The following is a 21,787-nucleotide window of genomic DNA, read 5'->3' as shown; positions in this document are numbered from 1 at the left end:
GTTTGTGGGGATTTCAGCGGGAACGCCTAGCACTTGTGCAACACAGGGCTGCGGAGTGAATGCTAGCTGTTTGTGATTACGGCCCCAGGGCTGGACCGGCTCCAGCGCAGTTCGGTGCGGAGGGCCCTGTGGTTTCCATCTCTGTCTCCAGAGAACAGGGGGTCAGATTTGCTGGCTGGCCCCTTCCAGTGTCGCCGCGCCCCCTGGCGGCCATCGGTTGCCATGTCAACGGTGGCAAAGGCCCGGGGAGCGGCGGCGGGGCCATTCTCTCCCTCCCAGGACCTGAGGCCGCTCCCAGGCTACCTCCCGCCTTCACCAGTGTGTGTGTGGGGGTTGGGGTGGCGGGCACTCCGAGCCGGGAGGAAGGGGCTCCCCGCGGCAGCTGGAGTGTGGCGGTAACTGAGGCACGCGCCGAGGCGCCCCGCAGCCAGGTGTCGACTGTGGGCCCCACCTCCGAAGGCGGAGGAGGGGCCGCGGGCGGTGACGCGCCGAGGGCCGCGGGCGGGCGACGGCGGCAGGTGCGGCCGCGCAGGGCGGGAGGGAGGGGCGGGTGGAGGGGGAAGGGAGGGAGAGGGCTGGGCGCCTCCCCCTTTATAACGCGCCCCCTCCCGGGCTCTGGGGCCGCCTCCTCGTCGGCTCTTCCCGTCTCGCCCCCTCTCCCGGCCGCCCCGGGCCCGAGCCCGGCCAGGGAGCCCCCGGGCCTCGGCTTGGGGGCCGCCCCCCCGCTCGCCGCCCGCGCAGCCCGCGGAGGCGGCGCCGTCGGAGGAGGAGGAGCAGGGCACTGCGGCTGGCCCGGGATCGGGCGCCAGAGCGGCAGCGGCTTCGGCAGCAGCGGCGGCCCAGGCCCATGCAGCGGGACGCACCGCCCCGAGCCCCAGCCCCGGCGCCTCGGCTCCCCGCGCCCCCGATCGGGGTCGCCACCAGCAGTGGCGGCGGCGGAGGCGGGGGCAGCGGTGGCGGCGGAGGCGCCTCTGCAGCTCCGGTGCCTCCTGGCCTCCCGGGAACTACAAGTCCCAGGGGGCCTGGCGGCGGCCGACGAACGGAAGAGGCGGGGTCGGCGCCGCGAGGCCGGAAGTGGCCGTGGAGGCGGAAGTGGCGCGGCCGCGGAGGGGCCTGGAGCACGGCGGCGGGACCCGGTGCGGGAGCGGCGCGGCTGCGGCGGCTGGCGGCGGCGGTGGCGCATTGGAGGCGGCCATGGCAAAGCAATACGACTCAGTGGAGTGCCCCTTTTGTGATGAGGTGACCAAATACGAGAAGCTCACTAAGATCGGCCAAGGCACTTTTGGGTAAGGTTGGGCCCGGAGGGGCTGGGTGCCTTGGGCCTGCACTCCTCGGGGCCTCCGACGGGATGCACGGTGCCGGCCCGAGGTGGTCAGGAGGCCTCCTAGTTCTAGACTTGTCTCCTGGTCTTGCTAGGCTGCGCCCCATCCCGCCTGGGCCCGACGGAGTTGGCTGGCGGGGAGGAGCCTGAGGCCCGCGATGGGAAATGGGGAGGGGTTGCAGAGGGGAGCTTGTGAGGGGAGCAGAATCTCCCGGAGAACGGCCTGGGTGAGAAGAGACTGAGGGGAGGAAGTAGGGCTCGGAGAGGGACCGCAGAGAGCTGGTGGTGGGTAGCCAAGTGCCCTCGATTCCAGGCCCCGCCCCGCCCGTGAGACCCTTTTCTCCTGCCTTCCTCTCCTGGTGGGGGAGGGGCGGGCCCTGCGAGCATGGCATGATGGGCTTTGCATCCCCCTCTCCACCTGCAGGGAGGTGTTTAAGGCAAAGCATCGCTTGACCGGCCAAAAGGTGGCTCTGAAGAAAGTCCTGATGGAGAATGAGAAGGAGGGGGTGAGTATGGGCCAAGTGGCAGGCAGCCGACTTGAGTTTCCACCTCAAGTGCTTCTAGGATTCTCACGTGGAGACCTAACAGTCCTGCGGGAATTTCCATAGTGCAGGCAACTTGACTTCTACATTAAATTTTCTAGTTCAAATGCATTAAAGTATTTGAAATTTTCATTCTTAGGCAAATATGGTTAGGGCCAGGACGGGGAGCTCATGCTTGCCCTGAGTGCAGGGCGGTTTATGAAATTAGGAAGTCTTTAAACCTTTTTTCTTTAGCGTTTAATTTTGTGTAGTATAACATGAGAAATGCATGCAGTGGATTTAAAAGAGTGTCTAATGCTCAGCTGAAAAGGAGCAGGTCCCTCTCCCCACTCCGCCCTGGTCCAGTTTCCAGGGACCTAGTTCTTAGCAGACATTTCTTAATAACTCTTTGTTTTTGTTCATGCCCGAGTTAAACATGCACAGAGCTAAAATGTAGAGGTTACAGAAGCAGTGGGGCATTTAGTTACTAATAGTGACGTGATTAAGTGTCACTTTCGATTCACTGTCTCAAACCAACTCCTTGAGGAGTACATACTACTTTACACCCGTTTTCAGATAGGGCCCCTGAGATAGCTGATTTCAGAGCCCAGGATTTTCCTCTGTCTCCCAGCCTGTGCCCCTTCGCGCAGACTGAGCCAGTTCCTGGGTCCGCGGTGCGCTCCCTCCCTCTGAGCCCTGTTTGTCTTTCTCCCACACAGTTCCCCATCACAGCCTTGCGGGAAATCAAGATCCTCCAGCTCCTCAAACACGAGAATGTGGTCAACCTGATTGAGATCTGTCGAACCAAAGGTAAGTTGCTTGGCTCTTGTTGCCATTTTCAGATGAAGACAATGAGGCTTATCACTTAAGGCTTTGCTTGCGAAGTTGGAACTAGACGTACTTCTCAGCCCAGGCAGACCTGCCATGGCTGCTTTCTCCGGTGCTCCCCGGGGCCGCCACAGCCCGCCCGGAGGAGGCAGCAGGGCACGCTTTACGCGAAGGAGCACGCAGACGGTGCCGGGTGCCCATGGGCTGGAGGGGTTTAGGAGCCGGTTGTGGGAAAATGAGTTGCATATGGGATTCTTTACTTTCTTCTCACCCGCTTCCCTCCTTCCCATTCTTTGTGTCTCAGCTTCCCCCTATAACCGCTGCAAAGGCAGTATATACCTGGTGTTCGACTTCTGCGAGCATGACCTTGCTGGGCTGCTGAGCAACGTGCTAGTCAAGTTCACCCTGTCCGAGATCAAGAAGGTCATGCAGATGCTGCTCAATGGCCTCTACTACATCCACAGGAACAAGGTGGGGAGGACCGAGGCCAGGCTGACCTTTGCCCCCACTGCTGGGTGGGTGTGGCTAAAGGACCCCTGGGAACCTGACTCAGCCCTCTCGCCCTTCCTGCAGATCCTGCACAGGGACATGAAGGCGGCCAACGTGCTCATCACCCGAGACGGGGTCCTGAAACTGGCAGACTTCGGGCTGGCCAGGGCCTTCAGTCTGGCCAAGAACAGCCAGCCCAACCGCTATACCAACCGTGTGGTGACACTCTGGTACCGGCCCCCGGAGCTGTTGCTCGGTGAGGACCCCCGAGGGGGCAGCGGGGCGGGGGCTAGGCACTTAGCCTGGCCCCGGCCCCCCCATTGCCAGGGCTTCTTGAGCCGCCGGCCCTGAGGCCTCGCGTCTCAGGAGGCCCTCGGGCTCAAGGGGCCCTCCTGGTGCGCTCTTCTTCCCAGGGGAGCGGGACTACGGCCCCCCCATTGACCTGTGGGGTGCCGGGTGCATCATGGCGGAGATGTGGACCCGCAGCCCCATCATGCAGGGCAACACGGAGCAGCACCAGCTCGCCCTCATCAGCCAGCTCTGCGGCTCCATCACCCCCGAGGTGCGTGGCCAGGCTGCCCCGGGCCCTGCAGGATGCAGAGACCAGAATCGCCCTCGCAGGGGAGGAGCGGGGAGTGGAACAGGAAAGCTCCTCTCTGGAGGGGTGGCAGGTGGAGGGTCAGGCCTGCCTGAGAGCCGCACAGGCTGACGCTCCGTCTCCAGCTCTGTGGCTCGGGGCGAGGCATGTGGACTTCTCACCTGTCTTGAGTTTCTCTTTCGTGAAACAACTGCCCATGTCCGCTGTGGCACACGTGCTCCAGGCGATTTACGTAAAAGGGCCTGGCACTCGGTGCCAAACACGCGGTCACTGCTGCTTTGACCGTAGACACCTCGGGTGGTGTGGAAGCATCTGGTCAGGGAAGCTTTATCCCTGCAGGTGCTTGACCAGTGGACCAGCCACTCGGCTCCGGAACTAACGTCATCTCTTCCGTGCCTCCCCCAGGTGTGGCCCAACGTGGACAAGTACGAGCTGTTTGAGAAACTGGAGCTAGTGAAGGGCCAGAAGCGGAAGGTGAAGGACAGGCTGAAGGCCTATGTGCGCGACCCCTACGCCCTGGACCTCATCGACAAGTTGCTGGTGCTGGACCCTGCGCAGCGCATCGACAGCGACGACGCCCTCAACCACGACTTCTTCTGGTCCGACCCCATGCCCTCGGACCTCAAGGGCATGCTGTCCACCCACCTGACCTCCATGTTCGAGTACCTGGCGCCACCACGCCGGAAGGGCAGCCAGATCACCCAGCCTTCCACCAACCAGAGCCGCAACCCCACCAACACCAACCAGACGGAGTTCGAGCGTGTCTTCTGAGCAGCCGCGCCAGTGCTTTCCGTGGGCTCTCGCCGTCTTTCTCTCCAGCTGTGACTCGGGCTTGGAGTCGATGGGGCGTTGGAGGTTTTCTCCAGTGCCTGTTTTGTCTTATTCCCATCTGGGCACTGGGAGTGCCATCCGAGTGGACTGGAGTAAAGCTTTGGCTCAATGTCCAGGAGGGCACTGAGGCCTCAGGAGCGTCTCCACTTACCTTGGGACAGGGATGGGTGTGCGGAGAGGTGCACCCCACCGGGGACTGACTTTCTAGGTTCCCAGCACGATGGCAGGAGGAGCGGGGCCTCGCCCACCCCCGGTTTCTGTCGCCTAAGAAACTTGCATGGGGGCCTACCGGCCTGGATCCGGGCTGCCCTGGGCCTGAGCCTCGGAGGCGCTGGGGCTGGCAGAAGCGTGGTTTCTTCAGTAGGAGGATTTTATCATGTTTGTTTTATTAGGTTGTTTAAAGACATTCCTGGACACAGTTTGACCAGTTACAATTAAAGTTGACTTTTTTTTTTTCTTCTTTTTTCACTAAGTGGCTGTATGCTTTGTTCTGTGTTCAGGCTCCCAGCTCTTACCCTGCGGCCAACAGGTTGGGCCTCACTGTTGGAATTTGATTTGTCAGATCTTAACTCATCTTTGTCCCAGTCCATGTCCCCTGACATAATGGTACAGGACTTCTGTCCTTTTTCCCCATCTGGTCCCTTCCGGACTTGCCATCTCGTTTCCCAAAGGGCATGCGCCATGAAGCTCCCGGCTCCTCTCCCTCTGTCAGAGGGAAGACAGGTGAGATAGGTCTCCTTGGTGAGGGGACTGGAGAAGGTCTGTGGTGAGCTGTGTGGGCAGATCAGCTGGGCACAGTCCATTATGGCTGACAGACAGGTGTGTTCAAACTTGACCCATGGGCACGGGCGAGGAGCGAGTGCAAAAAGCCCTATGGATGGGATGCTAACAGTTAGACCTGGAGCTTGCAAAGTTCCTTCCGGCTCTTGGGAGTCTGGGGGGGCTTGAGGAAGGGGCAGGAGCTTGGATAAGGTGGAGGTTGGATCTTGGGGGCTCGAAGCTGGGACCCTTGGAGGAGCAGCACGTCCTGAGTCAAGTTGGGGCAGGTGTGTTTGAGGGGAATTCTGTATTACCCGGGTGGGGGGGGCGCCTCGTGAAGGGCCCAGGTGGAACTGCTCTTGTGAAAATTGGCCCAGCTCACAGCTTCATACCAGTGAAAGTAAAAAGTTCTTGACTAGTGCGTTAGTTTCTTTTATTTTTTATTTTTATTGTTTCAGAGAGGAAGGGAGAAGGATAGACAGAAACATCAATGATGAGAGTCATTGATCCATGCCTCCTGCATAACCCCCGCTGGGGATGGAGCCGGCAACTCAGGCATGTGCACTTGGTCAGAATCAAACCTGGGATCCTTCAGTCCACGGGCCGATGCTCTGTCCACTGAGCAAACCCGGCTAGGGCATGATTAGTTTCTTGAGGCTGCCATACCCAGTTGCCACTGACAGGTGGCTTACAATAACCTCCATTCTGTAGGATCTGGAGGCCAGAAGTCTGGAGTCGCTGTGGCTGTGGTTATGCTCTGAGGGAGAACACCCCGCTCCCTGCCTCCTGGGTGCCCTTGGCTTGTAGACATCCCTCTCCTGTGTTCACGTGGGGGTCTTACCCTCTGTGCTCTCTCTCACAAGGACTCACCATGACCCAGTATGACCTCATCTTAACCAATTCTGTCTCTGAAGACTTTCAAACAAGGTCACTTCCTGAGGTTCCGGTTGGACACGAATTTTGGGAGGATACTATACAACCAGCAATCAGGACACAACCAGCGAGGGCCTCAGCGGCGGCCACAAGGTCGCTAGGCTCTAAATGACGTGACTATTGGGGAAAGTTCGCAGGGTTTCTCCTCTGAAGGATCAGGTTCCTATCAAAGGTCCATATTCTTGGGCCCAGCGATGCCACTTAGAGGAATGTCTTAGGAGCAGTTGTTCAGTCTGTTTGCTCGTGAGTCCCCGCTGGAGGAGGCGAGACGTGGCCCAACGTTAGACGTTGTCCGGGGATTGAGGGCAACGGATGAAGTAAGAAGTGACAGAGAGCGTCTTGGGGACAGGGAGTGATCGTTTCCACAGAACCTGATGGTCCAGAAGAGAGGGAGCGCTGACTGATGGGCTTACCTGCGGCGAGAGCCATCGGGTGGAGGGAGCAGGACAGGAAGCGGAAGCCCCTCTGTGGAGGGGGATTAGGAACCAGCGAGTCTCCGTAGGCTAAGAGAGCCCAAGCCCGGCAGAGAAGGCGGCTGTGGATTCTTGTCCCATAGAAGGGCCCTGTGGCCACTAACCTGTCCCTGCTGCCTCTGCCCAGTGCACCCACCCTGCAGGGCAGCTGCATGCGGAAGGCGTAAACCTCCGTCAGCTCAGATAGGAGCAGAGTTTAACTTCAGTGTATGTCCGAACCCCCGTTCAGCGGGGGAGGGCAGCTCTACCGCCGGCGGGATCTGTGCAGCCCGGACAGGGCAGGCCCAGGAGGGACTGCGGGGCGAGGAGGAAGGAGGCCCAGGTGTAGGCTCTGCCGGGAAGTGGCTCCAAAGGCCGCGGTGGGAAATGCGCCGCCGGAGCTCATTTTACAGGAAAATCACGAAAACTACCCATGGTTTTTTTTTCTCCTGTGGCTCTTTCCCCCTGTGCTTTCTCATATTCCCTGAATTAGTGTTTTTATTCATGCACTTCAACCATATTTTAAAACAACCAAAGCAGGCCCCAAGCCCTGGAGCTTCTGGCTCCAAGCTCCCCCCACACTCCACTTCCCCATAGGACACCCCAGAGAGGAGGTCAGGACTAGTGGCAGCCTGGGTCCGTCTGCTTCAGCCTCCAGCCCTGGTGTGCCTGCCATCGCAGTCTGGAGGGAGGTATGTGTCCCAGAACATGACCCTGAGGCAAGTAGTATCACAAGATGCACTTGTGAATCAGGCAGTGCGTCAGGCAGAACCGGAAAGCTCTGCTAGCGGCTGTGTTTGGGCGGCCCTGGGCCCAGTGTCACCCAGCAGGCTGGGAAATGGGTCTGTGTCCTGGCTTCTTAACCAAAAGATTTGGAGAACCACAGCCTCTCACTCCTGAATTCTATTCCCCCGTGCTCAGGGACCCCAGCTGGGCAGGGCCAGGGCAAACAGGCCCTAAGAATAAGGAGAGGCTGTGATACAAGGCCCAACAAAGCCAGCCCCTAGCGCTCAAGCCTCCCACGTGCTGCTAGCCTCCCACACATGCCTCTCCCGCAGTGTCTCCGCCTGCCTGCTCACCTTTAACCCCACCCGGTTGTTATTTAACCCGTGGGAACCGCACTCTGGAAACCTCCAGAAGGACCAGAGGTCCCTGGGCAGGTCCCAGGAGGAGAGCAGGACCCTATCAGGTGAGACCTTCCTCCCTGCACCCCGGGAGGCCCTGTGCTTCTGGGTGGGGAGGAGGAGGATTGTGGGTGTCCTCTTACTCCCCTCCCATCTCCAGCCCAGCTGAAGCCTGGTCAGAGCGAGCCTGGCCTGGCAGAGGTGGCCTGCCAGCACTGCCCGTCTGAGTGGGGAGCATGAAAGCCAGGAATGAAAGGTGCCAGATCCTTCGCTACCTCCTGGCCTGTAGCTGAGAAGCTGGGGTGTGAAGCAGCCATGGAGCAGCCGAGCCCACCCGGGGGGCCTGTCTCGGCTAAACCTGCCTCTTTCCAGGTAGGAGGGCGCTGTGACCTTGGGCGGGCGCCTGCCTCTCTCAGCCTCTGTTCGTTCTTTTGTACAAATTGGTGTAAACATACCTCAGGGGTCCAAGATCATCAGCAATGATAAACCCTCACTTTCAAGGAAAACCTTGCATTGATAAGCCTTGGCCTCAGTGTGGCTGTGGAGGGTCTCAGAGCAGAACCTACCTCCAGGGTCCTGTGTGCCAGGCATGTGTGATCTGTAGGCTGGTTTCAGCTGATTGAACTCTCAGGACTACTCTGAAGAGGACTGCTAGTCTCATTATTATTAACTAGTGGCCTGGTGCACAAAGTTTGTGTGTGTGTGTGTGTGTGTGTGTGTGTGTGTGTGTGTGTGTCGGGGGGGTCCCTTAGCCTGGCCTGCACCCTCTCCAATCTGGGGATGTCCAACTGCTGGTTTAGAGCCGATCTCTATGGGGCAGTCGGACATCCCTTTCGCAATCCGGGACCCCTGGCTCCTAACCGCTCACCCGCCTGCCTGCCAGATCGCCCCTACCCACTCTGCCTGTCAGCCTGATTGCCCCCAACTGCACCACTCTTCCAGCCTGATCACTCCCAACTGCCTTCACAGGTGCCCCCCCCCCCCCCCCCCCCCCGCCCCGCCAGCCTGATCATTCCCAACTGCCCCCTCTTGCCAGCCTGCACGCCCCCACCTGCCCTCCCCTCCTGGCCTGATCGCCCCTAACTGCCTCTGCCTTAGCCCCACCATGGCTTTGTCCAGAAGGACATCCAGAAGGTCTCCCAGTCTAATTAGCATATTACCCTTTTATTAGTGTAGACAATAACAGCGCTGGCTGGTTTGACTAAGTGGACAGAGCATTGGGCTGTGGACAAAAGGATCCTGGGTTCGATTCCAGTCAAGAGCATGTACCTTGGTTGTAAGCTCCTCCCCGGCCCAGGCCTCGGTCAGGGTGCCTCTAGGAGGCAACCAATCAATGTTCTCTCACATTGATGTTTCTCTGTCTTTCCCTCTCTCTTCCACTCTCCCTAAAAGTCAATGGAAGAATATCCTCCTGTGAGGATTAAAAAAACAAAACAAAACAGAAACACCACTGATGATCTCAGTAACCTGTAAAAAAACCAATAACAATAAAGGCCACATGGATCAAGTGTTCACTACCCACTGGCCCTGTGCCCATTGTTATCTGCATCTTACAGATCCGAAACCATTATTGCCTGCAGTCTATAGATCTGGTAGGTGTGGTTAAGAGCCGTTAAGAACTTAGTTTGTTAAAGATTTCTTGGCACATGGGTGGAGCCCTGGCTCCGTGCTCTGGCCCAGCACCCTCTCCCTCAGCCTCATCCAGCTCCCTGAGGTGGCACCCCCACTTTACAGATGAAGCAACAGATGAAGGAGGCTCACCAGGCAGCGGAAGCCTCCCAGCTCGGCTGGGGCAGAGACGGGCTAGGGCTGCGGATGGGAACCCAGGCTTGGCTACAGGGGATGAGGTGAGCATGGATCTAGGTTCACGTCCTGATAGACACTGGACAAGCCACTTAGCCTCACCAAGCCTTAGTCTTCCTCTTCCGTTGAATGGGTGCCATGAGAAGGGGCCTCCCTGAAGCCCAGGCGAGAATGGAAGGCTGCAGGCCAGGCTGGGCCATCCCCCCGAGTCCGCTGGATGGAACCTTGTGCCCAGCAGCAGAGGAGGGGCAGGCCCAGACGCCAGGGCTTGGAAACAGCAGCTCCTACAAGGTTATCTAGACCCTCTCACTTGAGACTGGGTGCCTTGCCCGGGTCACATGGTGTGGGTCCGCTAGGGGGAGAAAGAGCTGAGGGACGCCCCAGGGTCAGGAGAGGATTGCACTTCGCAGGGCTCCTCAGCAGCCCCAGGGCCTCCCTTTGAAGTAAGAGCTGGCCCAAGGCCGCAGCTCTGTTGACCAGATGACCAGGTCGCCTCACTGGGCACAGGACAGCGAGGGGGGCAGGGTCCAGGGGTGGCTTGGGGATGGAGTCTGGTGCCCAGTGAATGATTAAGTCACTCCCCCTGTTCGGCCTTGGTTGCCTCCTCTGAGAAATGGGTCCTGAAACAGAACCTTCCCTGCAGGAGGGGGTGAGGATCCAAGAAGACAGGTGCATGTAAAGGGTCTGGAATGCACCCACATTAACTATTATTTAAGAAAATCCAAGTTACAGATGGAAAAAATGAGCCAGGGATTCCTTTAATTAGCTTGATCGGAGGGGCGCAGTCAGTAGTTACGGGAATCAGAGGAGCTGGGACAGAGCTGCACCTGCTGGCTGGTCCCCTTCACAGGTGACTCCCAGGTCCTGTTTCCGTGCCTGTAAAACCGGCCCAGCACCGCACCTGGCCAGGAGGGGGCTCCAGAAACCTTACCCCAAGGAGCAGGTGCCGCAGACAATGGTCACAGATAGGAAAAAAAATAGGGAAAAAAAAAAAAGACAAGCATTATCCCTCTGAAAAGCCAGCTGCTCTCCGGTTCCAGCAGCGAAGGCTCTGCCCAGCTCCGAGGGGAGGAGGCAGGACTGAGCCAGCCTGTCTGTGGCCTGGCTATCGCACGGCCCCGCACCACAGGCCTGTGCCCTCCTGAGGGCCCCTCGTGGCCGTGAGTGGGGACCCAGGAACCCCCAGGAAGCCACGCCAGGTTCAGGGCGGTTTGGGCCCCTTGCTGGGCCTCACTGCCCTGACCCGTTGTTCCAGAAAGTCAAACAAGAGGTGCGCCCAGGTGCTGCTGCCCAGAGCGGTAGGGATGGTTCGTCCTTTTTCCTAATTATGCCCGCTCCGGGGACATTTTATAAAACCCACATAAGCAAAAGGGGGCAAAGGTCACCTCTAGCCTGGCCACCTGGAGCTAAGCGCCATTACCACTTGGGGCATCACTTCCAGGCTATTTCTAAATTATTATTTTCACAAAAATGGAATCCCACTCTCCACCCTGTCTCACCAACCGGTTTGTTCCTTTGAATAGTCTCATTTCACGATTCACACCTCTGACTTTTCAAATAAAAAGCAAAGATACAAAGGAGGTGAACAGACTATAAAGGAAATACAAAAGGTTGTGTTTTGTTTTGTTTTGTTTTTTAAATAAGATAAAGTGCTCAGCCTCCTCCAAATAAAATAAATGCAACCAATAACCCAAGAATGCATTTTTCCACACGTGATATTGTCTGTGTGGGGAAGAAAGGCTGGCTATGCCCGCGGGGGTGTGGAGGACAAAGTGGCAATAGTATGAAAGTGTCCAGTGCAAAGCACCTCCAGCCCAGCGGTTGCTTATCTTGGAGTGTGTGCATCAGACACTCTGGCACATGAAGAAATGACGAGGATAAAATGCTCCCGATGGAAGCACTGCTTGTGATGCCAAAATCCGGGGAACCTGAATGTCCTTCCGCAGGAGATGGTCACATACACAGTGGTACTTCCACCCCAGGCAGCACTTCGGAGAACGGATCAGCGCATGGGGAGGCTCTTATGTACGGACACGGCTCAGAATCAGGTCCAGGATGTAAAGTACAACAGAGACCCGCGTGTATGGTCCACTACCAGTGACTATAAAAGGAAAAAAAAAATTTGCTTATTTCTCTGGAAAGATCACAAGAAACAGACCTTTGGTAGCTTTGAGAGGAGGGGAGTTAGGATGCTGGCGCCTGGAGGGGGAGGGGGGCAGAGAGAGGCTACAGTAAAAATCTTGATGTGACTCGGGCGTGTCCCTTTATTCCTTTGTGCCTCAGTTTCCTCACCTGTGAAACGAAGAAGGTAATACTACCAGCTGCTTCACAGGATTGTGATGACTAAATGAGCAACTATGTGGGAAGTGGTTAGAGCAGTGCCTGGCCGGAGAAGTGCTACTTAACTGTTTGCTAAGTCCTTGTCTTAGAAGAATCCCTATACACCTATTGTTGAGTAAGAAAGTGGACAAATGGGGGAGGGGGGGAGGAGACATACGTAAAACTTTAGACAATATAAAAAAAGAAAGTTGACAGGAAATATTATCATCTGCATTGACAAGGCCTGGTTGTCAATGATTTCCAAAGGAGCAAGTGAGGGGAGGGGGTAAGCAAAAGAAACTTAAAACGTATTTATGATAATCGTTATGCAGTTACTAAGTTATATACATGAGCATGTATAGAGAGAGTTTCACTTATTAAAAAGAGGAAGAAGCCAAGAGAGGAAAGGACCTCTTTATCGTCCAGGTGCCCCACCTGGCCCTGATGTGAGGCGGGGGAGCCCAGCCAGCTAATGAAGGAGCCTTCCCAACACCTCCTTTCTTTCTTTCTTTCTTTCTTTCTTTCTTTCTTTCTTTCTTTCTTCCTTTCTTTCTTTTTTAAAAAAAATATATTTTATTGATTTTTTACAGAGAGGAAGGGAGAGGGAGAGAGAGTTAGAAACGTCGATGAGAGAGAATCATCAATCAGCTGCCTCCTGCACACCCCCCACTGGGGATGTGCCCGCAACCAAGGTACATGCCCTTGACCGAATCGAACCTGGGACCCTTCAGTTCGCAGGCCGATGCTCTATCCACTGAGTCAAACCGGTTTTGGCCCTCCTTTGTTTATTTCAAAACCAATCTCTGGTAAATAGTTACCCCAATGCCTGCAGGAAAAAGGAAGGGAGGTCCTGAAATTCCACCCGTTTTCTGAAGGATTGCCTTTCACGTGTGGGAACTTCTCTCCAGGGGTGTTTGCAACCACTCCCCACCCCCCTTTCTAGACCTCAGCTGTAAAAAAAGGAACTGTCCATCCTAACATTTCCATGGAGGCGAAAGGCGCTCCTCCACACAGCAATTTAAGTGCAAATCTAGCCTTGTCATCTCTTTTAAAACCATCTTATTGTCATCCAAATTTAAGCCAAAGTTCTTAGCAGGCTGCACGGCCCTGCTGGGGGTAGCATGCTGGCACTATGGGGCTCACCAGGTGGAAGTGCAATTCTTGGGCGCCTAGTTCTCTCCAATCGTTTACCTCGCACGCATCGTTCCCTCCATTTGCCGGGAAACCTGTCTCCCATCCCTACACCTCGCCGACTCCCCCTTGCCCCCAGGTCTCCCTCCAGGATGTTTCTTTCCTCCAGAAAGACTTCCCAGGCACCCCAGCAGCGTCCTCGCTTTTGCTCTGTTGGCCCCAAATAGGGCTGTCAGATTCGCGAGGGCAGGGACCGTCCCCCGCTGCCTGTGGTCTCTGTGTATTTGGGACATTTGGGGCCGTGGTTCCGAGGCACCTGTAAGGTCCTTTCATCCGGCTCGGAGCCGGTTCGGAGCTGGTTCCGGCCCGGAGTAGAGGCTGAGGGTTGCTAACGACGAGTGGCTCTCATGACGGATGTGGCCTTGGGAGGAGGATGACAAAAGCGGTGTAAGTTTATTGAGTCCGAGGCTGCCCGGGGAACTTGCCCCGCACAAACATGGCCGAAGCCCTGGGCACGAGAGACTGCCCCTCACAAAGATGGCGCCCGCGGGTTCTCATTGGCTCCGGTGGCTCCTTGGGCGGCGCTGATTGGCGGAGAGCGGGAATGGGCGGGGCGGGAAGGGGCGGGGCGGGACGTCGCCGGCTCGGCTCGGTGTGAGGCTCCCGGCCCGGGACTATGTCGCGGGCACGCAGCCGCCTGCGCGCAAGTCTCCGCCTGGCAGCGGCTTTCCCGCGCGGCGTAACGACCAGGGTCACGGGAGCGCGAGAGTTTAGCGCACGGCCCGCGCCGCAGGAGCCCGGCATGGAATACCAGGTACCGGTACCCGCGGCGGGCGGCGGGCGGAGATGACACGTGGGCTGGCGCTGGGCTCCCCGCCTCCCGGTGCCAGCTGCGGAGGGCACCTGGGAACTGAGCCCGGGAGCCCGGGAGCCCGGGAGCCCGGGGGCCGGACATCCTGGAGTCCCGCAGTGAGGACCGGGACCAGGGAGCTGGCCTGGGCCACCATCCGGGAATTCTGAGGCTGAAGTGCCCCACGATGGAGTTGGAGGGGGCGCCCCGTGATAGGACCCAGAGGTCCAGCGGCCCCGCTGGCCGGGGTCCTGGTGTTCCAGAACCTCCGGAGTTAGGGATCGGGGGCAGTGGAGTGTGGGTGGGGTTGGGACAAGAAGCTGGAAAACAGGAAACTTCCACCTGGCTTCATGCCAAGGGCCAGTGGCCAGGACCAGAACCAGATCCCAGCCCCACAGGTGGCACCAGTTGGATGGAGTGGGGCCTCCAACCAACCCTTAGGGTCCCGAGGGAAAGTAAAGAGCACCCCCACTCTTACCTCCGAGGTGGGCCCTCCTGAGGCCGGCCTGCCTGCCTTCCTGGCCAGTGACCCTGGGCACACCCTCCCTCCCACCTCCTTCTCTTTTCCGTCTTGTGGCTTCAAGCAGCTCTGCCTTCTTATTCTTATTCTTATTCTTATTCTTATTCTTATTCTTATTTTTTTTTTAAAGAAAGGAAACTGTTTTTTTTTTTCCTTTTTAAAAATATTTTTGTGTTTTTATTTTATTTTTTTAAAGAAACTGTTTCTTTTTTTCCCCTTTTTAAAAAATATTTTTATTGTGTTTTTACAGAGAGGAAGGGAGAGAGAGAGTTAGAAACATCGATGAGAGAGAAACATCGATCAGCTGCCTCCTGCACACCCCCCACTGAGGATGTGCCCGCAACCAAGGTACATGCCCTTGACCGGAATCGAACCTGGGACCCTTCAGTCCGCAAGCCGACGCTCTATCCACTGAGCCAAACTGGTTAGGGCTCTTATTCTTTCTTTCTTTCTTTCTTTTTTTTTTTTTTTTTAAATATATTTTATTGATTTTGTACAGAGAGGAAGGGAGAGAGAATGAGAGTTAGAAACATCGATGAGAGAGAGTCATCAATCAGCTGCCTCTTGCACACCCCCCACTGGGGATATGCCCGCAACCAAGGTACATGCCCTTGACCGGAACCAAACCCGGGACCCCTCAGTCCCCAAGCCGACGCTCTATCCATTGAGGGCTCTTATTCTTATCCTTTTCAATTTTATTATTTTTGCACACATGAACACAAAATATCCCTGCAGGTCCCCCACCCCCCAAAAAAACCACCAAATTTAAACAACCATCACCTTATCCCACCCTCCATAAACAGTGAGAAACTACCTCATATTCAGGCAGTTTCACTTTTGATTTGGATATGGACTCTCAATCATCAGGGTTAGGCATGGAAGGAAGACTTTAGGAATTCCTTATGCTAATTCCTCCAGTTCTAGAACTCCCGTTCCAGGACCTTCTGTGGGTCTAGCCCCACCCCAGTAGGGGCCCAATGTCGTGGGGGAGCCCATCGGAGGGAATGAGCGCAAAGGCCCCAGGGGTGCAGCCGGGTAACTGGCACCAAAAGCGAGGCTAACCCCGTTACTCCTGTTGCCCGCCTCGCCTGGCACTCCCTGGGTGGGGCTGAGCTGCCTCAGGCTCCCGTTGGTGCCAGAGCTGGAACCAGAGCTGGAACCAGAGCTGGAACGATGCCACCTCTCTCACCGGCGTCTAACCTCAGAGCTGGGCAACAGGGCTGGCCCGGCCTTAGGTCACTGGGGGCCTCTGTCCCCGTGGACCCCAAGGGAGCCTTAACCTGCCACCGGGGACTGTTGTTGCCAGGATGCTGTGCGCACACTCAACACCCTGCAGACCAACGCCAGCTACCTGGAGCAGGTGAAGCGCCAGCGGGGCGACCCCCAGGCCCAGCTGGAAGCCATGAAGCTGTTCCTGGCGAGGAGCGGGCTGCAGGTAAAGTGGGCGGGGCCTGCGGCCACCCCCCATCTTTCTTGGCCTGTGAGTCCTGTTGCTGAGTGGAGGACCTCGTCTTTCTGTTCCAGGTGGAGGACTTGGACCAGCTGAACATCATCCACGTGACTGGGACGAAGGGGAAGGTGAGGGGCGGGGCCGGGGAGGAGAGCGTGCCCACGGGTGGGGTGGGGCCTGCCCAGACAAGAACTTTCCTTTCTAGGGCTCCACCTGCGCCTTCACGGAGCGCATCCTCCGGAGCTACGGCCTGAAGACGGGGTTCTTTAGGTACGAGGTGTGGGGGGACATGTGCTCCCCGCTCTCCTGGGGGCTGTAGAACCAGCCAGCACCTAGAATACGTTTTTGGGGGAAAAAACCCAGGCTTCGACCAGAGTCTATGCAGCCTTGTGGGTCCACCCAGGGATGCACAGCGGGGCCCGGGCACAGGGAGCTGTCGAGGGACACGGGAGAGGAGAGACGCAGGCCAGGAGCATCAGCCTCACCGGGGCCTGGGAAGCCGAGTGGAGAGCTGGGACTCTCGAGGGCAGGAGGAAGGGTTTTCAGCAGGACGGTGACACGATCAGATCTGTGTTGCTGACAGACAGGTCTGACGGGGGTTAGGGGAGGCCGGGGGGGGGGGGGGCGGCCAGCAGGGAGGCCTGATGACCTCGGCTCTCCCGCAGCTCTCCCCACCTGGTGCAGGTGCGCGAGCGGATCCGCATCAACGGGCAGCCCATCAGCCCCGAGCACTTCACCAAGTACTTCTGGCGCCTCTACCACCGGCTGGAGGAGACCAAGGTGTCCACACAGGAGGGCTGGCGGGGGGACAGGAGCGGGCACTGGAGTGGGCGGAGGGACCCAGAAGGCACTGCGCTCCCGGGACCCCCCTCCCAGAGCAGAGGCGGATGGACCTCAGGCCCTGGCGTGTTCCCACCCACAGGACAGCAGCAGCTGTGTCTCCATGCCTGCCTACTTCCGCTTCCTCACGCTCATGGCCTTCCACGTCTTCCTGCAGGAGAAGGTCTGTGCCCGCTCCCTAGCGCCCTGTGGCTAAGGCCTCGGGGAGGCTGGGGGCTCCCATGTGGCCTCCAGGTGCCCTGTACCGCCTGCCATGCCCTCTGACCCTCTGCAGGTGGACCTGGCAGTGATGGAAGTGGGCATTGGCGGGGCTTATGACTGCACCAACATAGTCAGGTGAGGGCGGCTGCTTGGGGAGAGGGATGATGGACCGAGCCCAGGTGCCCAGGGCGGGGGCATCACGGCCCTTCCGTCTTCTGCAGGAAGCCTGTGGTGTGTGGGGTCTCCTCTCTTGGCCTCGACCACACGAGCCTCCTGGGGGACACGATAGAGAAGATCGCATGGCAGAAAGGGGGCATCTTTAAGGTGACTGGGCAGCCCCAGGGCGGGGAGGTACCTGGCCTGGCCTAAAGCTCAGGGAAGGGGGGCTGGACAGGGTCCCGGTGTCCTGACTCAGGAGGGTCTTGGGTTCTCAGCTCTGCATGTGACTGAGCAAGCTGAGCCTCATCTCCAATCTTTTTTTCTCTTTTAAAAATATATTTTATTGATTTTTTACAGAGAGGAAGGGAGAGGGATAGAGTCAGAAACATCGATGAAAGAGAAACATCGATCAGCTGCCTCCTGCACACCCCCTACTGGGGATGTGCCCGCAACCAAGGCACATGCAATTGACCCGAATCGAACCCGGGACCTTTCAGTCCGCAGGCCGACGCTCTATCCACTGAGCCAAACTGGTTCGGCTCATCTCCAGTCTTAGTCTCCCCATCAGGTGGTTCCCATTGGTACTCTGGGGGAGGCAGAATGGGCCGCTCCGACCCAGGGATGCGGGGCCAGAGATGAAGGTGGAGGACCCTCAGCAGCCCTGTCTCCTCCTCTCTGTCCTCCACAGCGTGGCGTCCCCGCCTTCACCGTGCCCCAGCCTGACGGGCCCCTGGCGGTGCTGAGGGAGCGCGCCGAGCAGATCTCGGTGAGTGCCGGGAGCTGCTGCCTCACCCCTTTGGGCCGCCGCTCGCCAGCGGGAGCACTCGGATCGGGAGCAGGGCTGGGTTCTGGCTGGTGGGAAAGACGGAGGAGCTGACCACATCGGGAAGGGCCTCCTGCCCAGGGAGGCGGCAGCAGCTCCTCTGACTCCTCTGCAGTGTCCCCTCTACCTGTGTCCACCGCTGGACGCCCTGGAGGACGGGGGGCCCCCGCTGACCCTGGGCCTGGAGGGAGAGCACCAGCGGTCCAACGCCGCCTTGGCCCTGCAGCTGGCCCGCTGCTGGCTGCAGCGGAAGGACCGCCACGGTGAGTGGGCGGGACACGCCCGGCCTGCTCTGAGGCTGGTGGGCGGGACACGCCGGGCCTGCCTCGGAGGCTGGTGGGCGGGACACGCCGGGCCTGCCTCGGAGGCTGGTGGGCGGGACACCCGGAGCCTGCTCTGAGGGCCCTGAGAACACTCGGCCCACACCGCCCTCCCTTACCCCCAGGCATTGGGGAGCTGAGAGTGTCCAGGCCGAGCCTCCTGTGTCAGCTGCCTCTGGCCCCCGTGTTCCAGCCCACAGCCCCCATGCGGCACGGTGAGTGATACCCTCCTGCCCACAGGTCCCTTCAGATATTCCTCTCACTTTGCTTTTTGAGAGGAGGGGTCAATTTGATATGGTGCCCAAGAAGAGAAAGGACTCTGACGTCAGTAATCGTCCTTGACCCTGAGTTCACGAACTCTCTGTGAGCCTCAGTTTCCCCACCTGCCAGGGGACTGAGCCCAGAGCCTGTCCAGATGGAATAAAGTGCCCAGACAGTGGCTGCTGCTGTCACTGTCCTCCTCGTCATCGTCATCACAAGACCATGAGATTCATAAGAATGGTGATATTTGTCAGGCTTCTTCCCCCACAGCTTTCAGCACACAGTAGGTGCTCATGGCTGTCAAACCCCTTCAGCAAATGGTCCCAGTGTGCCCACTGTGTGCCAGGCCCCATGGCAGGGCCATGACACAGCTCTGGGCCAGGTAGATCTTGGGTCACATCCCAGTCCCAAGACTCATATGCTCTGTGACCTAATCTCTCTGAGCTAAGGGCCAATATAAGACAGTAGCCCCTCTGAGGGCTGCCTAGAAGATTCCATCAGAGGAGGCAGAATCGCTGATCCCTCTGGCACTGGCTGCTGGGCTGGTGATCTGGTGAGCTCCTGGGAGTGCTCAGACAGGGGTGCGGGTTATGATGGGAGAGTGAAGGGCTGCCTTGCCCGTCCCCCAGGGCTTCGGGACACGGAGTGGCCTGGCCGGACGCAGATGCTGTGCCGCGGGCCCCTCACCTGGTACCTGGACGGCGCGCACACCTGCAGCAGCGTGCAGGCCTGCGTGCGCTGGTTCCGCCAGGCGCTGCAGCGCCGCAAGGGGTGAGTGCGGGGTGGGGCGGGGCAGGGGCGGGGCCCGGGGCAGGGGGCGGGGCCTCGGGAAGGATGGGGCGGGCCGGGGAGTAGAGGGGGGATAGTTTCTGTGGGAAAGGTAGGGGTGCGGCCATTCCCCGCCTCCCCTCTCCTGGCAGTGGGCCGGAGGTGCGTGTCCTGCTCTTCAACTCCACGGGTGACCGGGACCCGGCGGCCCTGCTGAAGCTGCTGCAGGTGAGAGGCAGCCCAGCCCTGTTCTGGCTGGGTGGCACCCCACCCCCTGAACCTCCTTTCCTCAACTGTAGAATGGGGCTAATGCCTGGATTTGGAGCTAATTCCGGGTTTAGTAGCTAGGCGACCTTAAGCCGTAGCCCCGCCCCCAAGCTTCTGTTCCCCCCACCCCCACCACAGGGATGGGGGAGCTGGGGGAGGGGGTGGCACTGAAGTGTGCCGGGGTCTATGCAGCACCCCCAGCGGAGGGCCTCTCCAGAGGGGGGATCTGGGGGGACGTCAGGGCGGGGATGGGCACCCTCCCAGGGCTCTGACCCAGGCTTCACCCCTGGCCTTCCAGCCCTGCCAGTTTGACTACGCTGTCTTCTGCCCTAACCTGACAGAGGTGTCATCCGTGGGCAACGCAGGTGAGAGGTGGCCGGCATGGTGGGCATGCCTTGAGGGGGGCGGCCCCGCTGGTGGCTGGGGGGAGGGCTGGGGAGGAGCTGGATTTGTCTTATGGTAGAAATATCCTTTGGTACATTTTGCATGCGGCTGCAACACTGAAAAGGAATTGTCCGGAAAACGTTTTTCAAAATGCAGGTTAAAACCTCCTGGTGGCCCTTGAGATCAATTAGTGGGTCTCACCAGCATTTTCTACTTTAAGTGAAATCGAATAGAAAATGCCTGTGTATCTTGCACAGAGTAAGGGCAGGTACTATTTTTTGAAGATTCTGTTCCAGACAATAATATACACATATGTGAGTACTGGGTTGCCATTGTAAAATGTATTTCTTTTTTACAATGGGTCCCATTAAAATTTTTTTGAAATAATATAAAAAATACAGCTCCCCAGGCCCCACATCAGACCGCCTGGGAGTCTGGAGAGCCCGGGGACCAGCATTTCTGGAAAGGCTCATGCAGGCCCGTGACGGCCCGTCCAGTGAGGGCAGAGGCGAGGGTGGCGAGATTGCTCTGTGGGCAAAAGCCCCCGCTTGGAGCTCAGCTGCCTGGCTTTGCTCGTCACCAGCTCTGAGACACCGGGGAAGCCACCGAGCCTCCCTGAGCCTCAGTTTCCTCATCATGTCCGCTCTGAGGACCGGCAGTGCATGTGAAAGGCCCTGAGTTAAGCAGGGTCCCCAGCGTGCTTGCCCTCCCCCGCCCGCCTTGCTGACGCACCGCCCCGTCCTGCAGACCAGCAGAACTTCACCGTGACCCTGGACCAGGTGCTGCTCCGCTGCTTGGAGCACCAGCAGCACTGGAGCCGCCTGCAGGAGGCGGCGGCCGGCCCAGACCTCTGGAGCGCCCCCAGCCCGGGGGCCGGGGGCTCAGCCTCCCTGCTGCTGGCACCCCGCCTGCCCCACCCCCACGGCGCCAGCTCCCTCGTCTTCAGCTGCATCTCCCATGCTCTGCAGTGGATCAGCCAGGGCCGGGACCCTGTCCTCCAGACGCCCAGCTCCCCGCGGGACCTCCTCACCCACCCCGTGGCCAGCAGCGGGGCCAGCGTGCTCCGAGAGGCCGCCGCCGTCCACGTGCTGGTCACGGGCAGCCTGCACCTGGTGGGCGGCGTGCTGAAGCTGCTGGACCCCTCCCTGTCCCAGTAGCCTCGGCCGAGGCCTTGGAGGCGGGCCTCCCACACCCGCCCTGCGCCTCTCCGCGGACTCCACACCAGGTGCCTTGTTTTCTGCTTTCCTGATTCGTCTAGACTGGCCCAGGGGCCCGGCTCCGGGCAGGGAAATGGATGGCTGGTGGGCGGGAGGGTGAGATCGGACATCCTGTCTCTGAACCTGTGGTGCTTGGCCTCTCCGTCCTGCCTCCTGATAGCGGTGAGGGGGGCGGGGGGGGGGTCTCCTGGGGTAGCAGGCCCGGCCGTGCAGCTTAGCTTTCACCAGACTGCGTCCTGGCCAGGCCTAGGGTCCTGCCAGCTGTCGGTCGCTAGTTTCCCTCCTCTCAGTAGTAGCTTCTGGACGAGGGCCCTGCCTGGGGCCGTGGGGACAGAGGGTGGCTGGATTAAATGAAAATCTTTGATTTGAGTTTGACCTCTAGCTCCCTCACAGACAACAGGAGGCGGGGGCTGTGGTGGCCCAGAAAGCGGATTGTGCAGGAGCCTGGCTGTGCGGCCTGGGCAGGCCCCTCCCGTCTGAGCCTCAGTGGCCTGGTGTTTGTGGACCACTGCTTTGCACCACTCCCCAGAGACCTTGTGACCGAGAATTCTCATTCCCATCTCACAGACGAGGGACCTGGGGCTGGCTTACCGAAGCCACAGCACCCGCCCACAGTCA

The 21,787-nt window shown here is 58.7% G+C and overlaps 2 protein-coding genes across 3 annotated transcripts; both read left to right on the top strand.

Annotated features, from left to right (window-relative positions):
- The first annotated feature begins 626 nt into the window (after nt 1-626).
- Nucleotides 627-5,050, top strand: CDK9 (cyclin dependent kinase 9). The gene is made up of 7 exons (XM_084898050.1): nt 627-1,286; nt 1,746-1,827; nt 2,562-2,652; nt 2,975-3,141; nt 3,244-3,415; nt 3,573-3,721; nt 4,163-5,050. Exons 1-7 carry the CDS (start codon nt 1,195-1,197, stop codon nt 4,526-4,528), a joined length of 1,119 nt encoding a protein of 372 aa, XP_084754176.1. The 5' UTR covers nt 627-1,194; the 3' UTR covers nt 4,529-5,050.
- A 2,818-nt stretch (nt 5,051-7,868) lies between these two features.
- Nucleotides 7,869-21,728, top strand: FPGS (folylpolyglutamate synthase). 2 transcript variants are annotated; one of them, XM_084899712.1, is made up of 16 exons: nt 7,869-7,921; nt 8,017-8,228; nt 15,786-15,914; nt 16,004-16,057; nt 16,135-16,199; nt 16,595-16,709; nt 16,852-16,932; nt 17,044-17,105; nt 17,192-17,294; nt 17,818-17,895; nt 18,068-18,215; nt 18,398-18,487; nt 19,163-19,304; nt 19,454-19,529; nt 19,867-19,933; nt 20,700-21,728. In XM_084899712.1, exons 2-16 carry the CDS (start codon nt 8,106-8,108, stop codon nt 21,107-21,109), a joined length of 1,743 nt encoding a protein of 580 aa, XP_084755838.1. In that variant the 5' UTR covers nt 7,869-7,921; nt 8,017-8,105; the 3' UTR covers nt 21,110-21,728. The 2 variants fall into 2 exon arrangements, with proteins under 2 accessions (XP_084755838.1, XP_084755837.1); XM_084899711.1 differs by lacking the exons at nt 7,869-7,921; nt 8,017-8,228 and adding an exon at nt 13,738-13,923.
- The last annotated feature ends 59 nt before the right edge of the window (nt 21,729-21,787 follow it).

Source organism: Pipistrellus hanaki (genome assembly GCF_964339955.1).
Source record: "Pipistrellus hanaki genome assembly, chromosome: 11".
NCBI lineage: Eukaryota > Metazoa > Chordata > Mammalia > Chiroptera > Vespertilionidae > Pipistrellus > Pipistrellus hanaki.
This window is presented reverse-complemented; position numbering and strand designations above follow the sequence as displayed.